Below are 7,282 nucleotides of genomic sequence, written 5' to 3'. Positions count from 1 at the left end.
TGTTTGAGAAAGAATCGTTTGCTCACCTGCTTGCGCCAGTTAATTGTTCAGCACCCAAATGTACGGTTAGAGTTGATGGTTCATGCAGCAGGACGGAGTGGTCCCCTCTCTTAGGAACAGGGCTTTGGGGGGAGAATAAAATGAAATTGTCTCGCCGTACCATTAATATATAAAACAGGCATCCCCAACCTTCGGCCCTCCAGTTGTTTTGGCCTACAACTCCCATTATCCCTAGCTAACAGGACCAGTGGTCAGGGATGTTGGGAATTGTAGTCCAAAACATCTGGAGGGCTGAATGTTGGGAATGCCTGATATTAAAGCTGGGCATTTTTAGAATAAAGGTGTACAGTTCTGGCCACCCTCTGATCTTGGGACAGGGGCAGGGCCCAAAATAAATGAATACCAAAATGCGAAAGAGATTGGAGCACCTTCTGTATGCAGAATGTTTAACACTTCTTTAGGGACACGGGTGGCGCTGTGGGTTAGACCACAGAGCCTAGGACTTGCTGATCAGAAGGTCGGCAGTTCGAATCCCCGCGACGGGGTGAGCTCCCATTGTTTGGTCCATGCTCCTGCCAACCTAGCAGTTCGAAAGCACATCAAAGTGCAAATAGATAAATGGCCACATGACCCAGAAGCTGCACGCCGGCTCCCTCAGCCAATAAAGCGAGATGAGCGCCGCAACCCCAGAGTTGGCCATGACTGGACCTAATGGGCAGGGGTCCCTTTAACTTTACCTTTACTTTCAAGGATATGGGCAATTTCTGCATTAGGGAAAACAAAGACCAAAATAGCTGCGACGCCCGGGCATGAATGGTCCTATTTACTTGAAACAACAGAACCGTAGAACTGGAAAATAACTAGTCCACTCCCAGCAATGCAGGAATTGCAGCTAAATAACCCTTTAACATATGGCTATCCAACCTGGGTTTGAAAACCTCCAGCGAAGGTGAGTCCACCACCTTTCGTCGAATCCTATTCCATTGTCAAACAGCTTTTTAAAAGGGTGTGGATGATACTGAGAAAGATGGGCCGATAGATACCTTTTCTGCCCGGACCTGGCCACAGCGATCCATTCGACGGTCACCTCCAGGCTTGACTACTGTAATTCGCTCTACGCGGGGCTGCCCTTGAAACTGTCCCACAAACTCCAGCGGGTGCAGAATGCTGCAGCGAGGCTCCTCACAGGGTCCCTGCTATGGGAGCATATTCACCCAGTGTGTTACCAGTTGCACTGGCTCCCGGTGGAGTATAGGGTCAGGTTCAAGGTGCTGGTCTTGACCTTTAAAGCCCTTTGTGGCTTAGGGCCCTCGTATCTACAGGACCGCCTCTCCTGGTCTGCCCCACAGAGGACCTTAAGGTCCATGAACAACCATAGTCTAGAGGTCCCGGGCCCTAAGGAAGTCAGACTATCCTCCACCAGGGCCAGGGCCTTCTCAGTGATGGCTCCGACCTGGTGGAATGCTCTGTCCCATGAGACTAGGGCCCTTCAGGATTTAACCTCCTTTTGCCGGGCCTGTAAGACAGAGCTATTCCGCCTGGCCTTTAATTTGAATTCAGCCAGAACTTTTATTTCCCTTCTATTCCCTTCCTCTCCCCTTTTTATGAAGATCACCCGCTCTAAGATCTCATAGCTAATTTTCCCCTGGCCTCCTCGCTGGCCCAAGTAGGACCAATTCAGCCAGCTAGCCCTGGGGATTATCTAATTGATTTTTAATTTTATTGTTATTCATGTTTTTATACCGTATTTTATGCTGCTTTTAAAATTAAGTGTTTTAAATTTGTTGTCAGCTGCCCTGAGCCCGGTTTTTGAACCGGGAAGGGTGGGGTTTAAATAAAATTTTATTATTATCAGACAGATTCCGATACACCTACACAAAGGAATGAAAATGTCTCAACCTGCAGCCCAAAGCAACCAAGAATGGGAGCGAGGGACGGAAGGAGGGACTGATTTCTGTTCCGACCTACGTCCATCGTATGTGGCGTTGCTTCTCTTCCACTGCGGTTCAGCTTCCGACAAAAAAAAGAAAGCATTATTTTGCTCACTGTCTAGTGTGGCAGACAATCCACAGCAGTCATTCCAATGCAGAGGAAACACAATGCAAAATGCAGGATAAGTCGTCCATGACATATCGTTTGTGGATTAAAAACAGCAAACAGCAGCAGGGCTGGTTTTCTTTCTGGACAAGCAAGCGACCGCTGGCACTTTCCGTCTCTGCGTCGGAATCCTCCAGCATCTACTCATGCGAGCTTCACTTATCTCGATTCCAAAGCTAAGGGGCCACTGCAGAGAAGGTCCTGCTTGCAGTCCCGGTGAAGGCGACTTCCGTTACTGATGGACAGGGCAGGGCGGCACTGGGATTTCGTCAAAAATTTGAAGAAGGGCTGGCTTCTTCGCAAGCTGCCATGCGTGCATTCCGGTACTGTCAGGGGAGTCCCGCAACCCCGCCTGCAGGAGAATTTGCACGCAGGCAGCATGCTGGCCTGAGCATGCCAGGTGCAGGGCTGTGGGAAGAGAAGAAGCAGACTTAAGATCAGAAGGGTTTGGTGGCCAGCCACTCATGGCACAGCTTCTTTCTCGCTTAGCTGCCTGCTTTTACAGTTGATTAAGTTTCAGTTGATTAAGCTGCATGAGTGTTCAATGGGAAGCCAGTTAGGTATTGTGGTTAAAGCATTGAAGAGACCAGGGTTCTCAGCCATGAGAACCATGGACACCGCATTGAGCTCATTGGAAGAAAAGGAGGCAGGGTGGGATATAAAATGCAATACAGTGGTGCCTTGCAAGACGAAAAGAATCCGTTCCGCGATTCTCTTCGTCTAGCGGTTTCTTTGTCTTGCGAAGCAAGCCCATTGACAGCTTAGCGGATTAGCGCTATTAGCGGTCTAGTGGCTTTTAGCGATCAGCTGTTAAGCGGCTTATCAGCGGATCAGCTGTTAAGCGGCTTAGCGGCTTAGGAAAAGGGGGGGAGCGGGGGAAAACGAAAAAACCCCGCAGGAACTTGCAAGATTTTTTCATCTTGCGACGCAACCCCATAGGGAAATTGGTTTTGCGAAGCGCCTCCAAAACGGAAAACCCTTTCGTCTAGCGGGTTTTCCGTCTTGCGAGGCGTTCGTCTTGCGAGGCACCCCTGCAAATAAATAAAATACAGTGGTGCCTCGGGTTACGAACGCTTCAACTTTTTTTCCGGGTTACGAACGATTGTAACCCAGAAGCAAGTTGTCCAAGCTCTCGGAGGCCTCGCTGCTGCCTGGAGGCAAACCTAGGCATCGGCGGGGCCTACGGAGCTCTCTAAGGCTTCTGCGAATGCAGAGAACCAAGACCCAGTATCCGCGGTGCCTACAGGGCTCCGGAAATGCTGAGAGCCAAGCCCCGACATTCACAGGGCCTGCAGAAGCTTTGCGACTGGGCTCCAGCCGCAGGAGCTCTCCGAGGCCTCCACGAATGCCAGGAGCCAAGCCGATTGTGACTGTGGAAAAGGTCCCTGAGTCCTCTCCAAGCAGTGAGTTTGGAAATAAATTTTAATTTTTTTCATCTAAAATACTGTCTTATTTATTTTATACCACAGTACATTGATTATTGCCTTCATTTTATGGATCAATGGTCTCGTGAAACAGTAAAATTTGTGTTAAATCCCTGTTTTAGGGGGTGTTTTTTCATCGTCTGGAACGGATCAATCCACTTTCCATTACTTTCAATGGGAAAGTGCGCTTCAGGTTAAGAACGCTTCAGGCTAAGTATAGACTTCCGGAACCAATTAAGTACTTAACCTGAGGTACCACTGTAAGGCAGAAATCACCTTAGAATCATAGAATCCTAGAGTTGGAAGAGACCCCAAGGGCCATTGAGTCCAACCCCCTGCCAAGCAGGAAACACCATCAGAGCACTCTTGACATATGGTTGTCAAGCCTCTGCTTCAAGACCTCCAAAGAAGGAGACTCCACCACACTCCTTGGCAGCAAATTCCACTGCCAAACAGCTCTTACTGTCAGGAAGTTCTTCCTAATGTTTAGGTGGAATCTTCTTTCTTGTAGTTTGGATCCATTGCTCCGTGTCCGCTTCTCTGGAGCAGCAGAAAACAACCTTTCTCCCTCCTCTATGTGACATCCTTTTATATATTTGAACATGGCTATCATATCACCCCTTAACCTCCTCTTCTCCAGGCTAAACATGCCCAGCTCCCTTAGCCGTTCCTCATAAGGCATCGTTTCCAGGCCTTTGACCATTTTGGTTGCCCTCCTTCTTGACCACTGGACCCACTATTGGTCTTGCCCGCCCCATTCGCCAGAGCCTTTAAAGATTCTTTAAAGGCAGGGGAAGCCCCTAACTCACGGAGGGTTTGAGACCCAGCGGCTACCTTCACTTGGTGTAGCCGGCCAGTGGAAGCCATTTCCCAGGATTGTGGCCGCTGTGGCATGCTGACAGCTTCATTCACACACACACACACACACACACACACACACACACACAATTTTCTGTTTTGCAATTTAGAATACTCATTTAAACATCCTGAAAATATCAATGACTTCCCTTCTTCTCTCTCCCATGGTTCATTTTGCGTATCATAAATCCCTGCATATTCTGCAGAAACTAAACCAATCAGTCTTCCATTATTGCATCCATCAAAACATATTTACACTGTTGAATTTACCTTAAGGCTGCCAACGTTTTCAAGTGTACACAATTCCCCCCCATATATTCAATAAACATTTTCCAATCTTCTTTAAACGTATGTTCTTCTTGTTATCTTATTCTATACGTTAAGTCTGCAAGCTGCGCATATTCCGTCAGCTTCAGCTGCCATTCTTCTTTAGTTGAGACCTCACTTGTTTTCCATTTTGGGGCTAACAAACCACAGGCCGCAGTAGTGGCATAAATAACCTTTTTTGACACCTGGGAATTTCCGTCTGAATTATCCCCAACAAAAAAGGAGTCTGGGTTGTTTTTTTGGAAAAGTACTTTTAAACATTTTTTTTCAATTCATTATGCATAATTTCCCAATACTCTTTTGCCCTTTTACAGGGCCACCACATATGAAAGAATGTTCCCGTCACCTCATTGCATCTCCTCATTGCATGTTGACAGCTTCCAGGAGGCGCAGGTAAGAGCTAAGTGCAGGATGGGGACCAAAGGTGGACAAGCAACCCCAGAAGGAGCCTGTCATGTCCCCCACCAGAGGTATTACCCCTCCCCTAATACCCCATCCACCCCACTGGAAGCCTGTTTGTGCAAATGCCAGACGTAACTGGTCCCATCACCTCCTGGCAAATAGAAGGGGAAGAAATGGAGGCAGTGAGAGATTTTACTTTCTTGGGCTCCATGATCACTGCAGATGGTGACAGCAGTCATGAAATTAAAAGACACCTGCTCCTTGGGAGAAAGGCGATGGCAAACCTAGACAGCGTCTTAAAAAGCAGAGACATCACCTTGCCAACAAAGGTCCGTACAGTTAAAGCTATGGTTTCCCCAGTAGTGATGTATGGAAGTGAGAGCTGGACCATAAAGAAGGCTGATCGCCGAAGAATGGGTGCTTTTGAATTCTGGTGCTGGAGGAGACTCTTGAGAGTCCCATGGACTGCAAGAAGATCAAACTTCTCCATTCTGAAGGAAATCAGCTCTGAGTGCTCACTGGAAGGACAGATCCTGAAGCTGAGGCTCCAATACTTTGGCCACCTCATGAGAAGAGAAGACTCCCTGGAAAAGACCCTGATGTTGGGAAAGATGGAGAGCACAAGGAGAAGGGGACGGCAGAGGACGAGATGGTTGTACAGTGTTCTCGAAGCTACCAGCCTGAGTTTGACCAAACTGAGGGAGGCAGTGGAAGACAGAAGTGCCTGGCATGCTCTGGTCCAGGGGGTGACGAAGAGTCGGACACGACTAAACAACTAAACAACAACAACAATCCCAATAAGAAGCGTGAAAGGGTCTTACCAGTACGATTTTTCCCATCCTTCGCATTCAGATCAGCGCCTAGCGACAGAAGCGTCTCGATTGTGCCTGCATGTCCTTCCTGCGTTGTTAGAGAAGAGACACAACTTTCACGCTCAGCAAAAAACAAACAAAACCAGAGCCTTTTTCTATCTAGGCCAGGGATCTGGGAACCTGTGGCTAAGCTGATATTATTGGACTCCAGGTTCCATCATCCTTGACCATTGGCCATACAGGCTAGGGCTGATGGGAGTTGGAGTCCCAAAACATCCAGATCATCACAAGTCCCCCTCCCTCCCATTTCATTCCCATTCCCCTTCTGGTTTCAAAGTGGACAATCCGTCACAGTGCAGATTAGCAGTGGGCTAGACACACTGCTTGTACAAAGGTCCAAGTTTCAGCCCTAGACTCAGCTATATTAGTAAAGAAAACGATTATTTGAATCCACTATAAACATGCAGCACCAGATGGTGCCAGAGAACAGGAAATTTTTATATGTGTTTTTTCATAGGGGTTTTTTATTATTATTTTGTTGAAATGATCTAATTTCTGGTTTATTTACAACATTTCCCCCTCCTGTTGGTAGATTCACCCCCTGGCACCTAGAGTTGCTACCTTTGTCCTGGCAAAATACAGGACAGGGCGTGGCGGTCCTTTACATTTATAAAAATATTATATATATATAAAAAATGCTGATATATAGATAGATAGATAGATATATACACACACATATATCACATACATAAATATACATACATATACACTCACACAAACACACACACACACACATATATGTGTGTGTGTGTATGTGTATATATATATATGGGACGCAGGTGGTGCTGTGATCTAAACCACAGAGCCTAGGGCTTGCCGATCGTGACCGGGTGAGCTCCTGTTGCTCAGTCCCTGCTCCTGCCAACCTAGCAGTTTGAAAGCACGTCAAAGTGTAAGTAGATAAATAGGTACCGCTCCGGCGGGAAGGTAAACGGCATTTCTGTGCGCTGCTCTGGTTCGCCAGAAGCGGCTTAGTCATGCTGGCCACATGACCCAGAAGCTGTACGCCGGCTCCCTCGGCCAATAAAGTGAGATGAGCGCCGCAACCCCAGAGTCGGCCACGACTGGACCTAATGGTCAGGGGTCCCTTTACTATATATATGTGTGTGTGTGTGTGTGTGTGTGTGTGTGTATTTTATATATATATATCAGAGTGGTTTACAACAGTCACACCTAAAACCATACAATAAAAACAATTTTTTAAACATCAGAAATTAATTATTATGGGCCATAAGACTGCAGGAAAGGGACTGTCTTGTATTAATTGATGGGATATAAGCTACTCTGGGAGCCTTTTTGGAT

At 47.2% G+C, this 7,282-nt stretch overlaps 1 protein-coding gene across 2 annotated transcripts in view; it reads right to left on the bottom strand.

Moving 5' to 3' along the window:
* Positions 1 to 808: 808 nt before the first annotated feature.
* Positions 809 to 7,282, bottom strand: part of ANKRD16 (ankyrin repeat domain 16) — a 30,869-nt gene continuing 24,395 nt past the window's right edge. For both annotated transcript variants that reach the window (XM_081927339.1, XM_081927340.1), the window contains exons 7-8: positions 5,930 to 6,008; positions 809 to 2,505 (exon numbers count right to left, since the gene is read on the bottom strand). In XM_081927339.1, coding sequence (XP_081783465.1) covers positions 2,330 to 2,505; positions 5,930 to 6,008 — 255 coding nt within the window. In that variant the 3' untranslated portion in view covers positions 809 to 2,329. The remainder of the gene's footprint in view (positions 2,506 to 5,929; positions 6,009 to 7,282) is intronic.

The sequence above is a fragment of the Podarcis melisellensis genome (assembly GCF_964234715.1).
Source record: "Podarcis melisellensis genome assembly, chromosome: 10".
Lineage (NCBI taxonomy): Eukaryota > Metazoa > Chordata > Lepidosauria > Squamata > Lacertidae > Podarcis > Podarcis melisellensis.
This window is presented reverse-complemented; position numbering and strand designations above follow the sequence as displayed.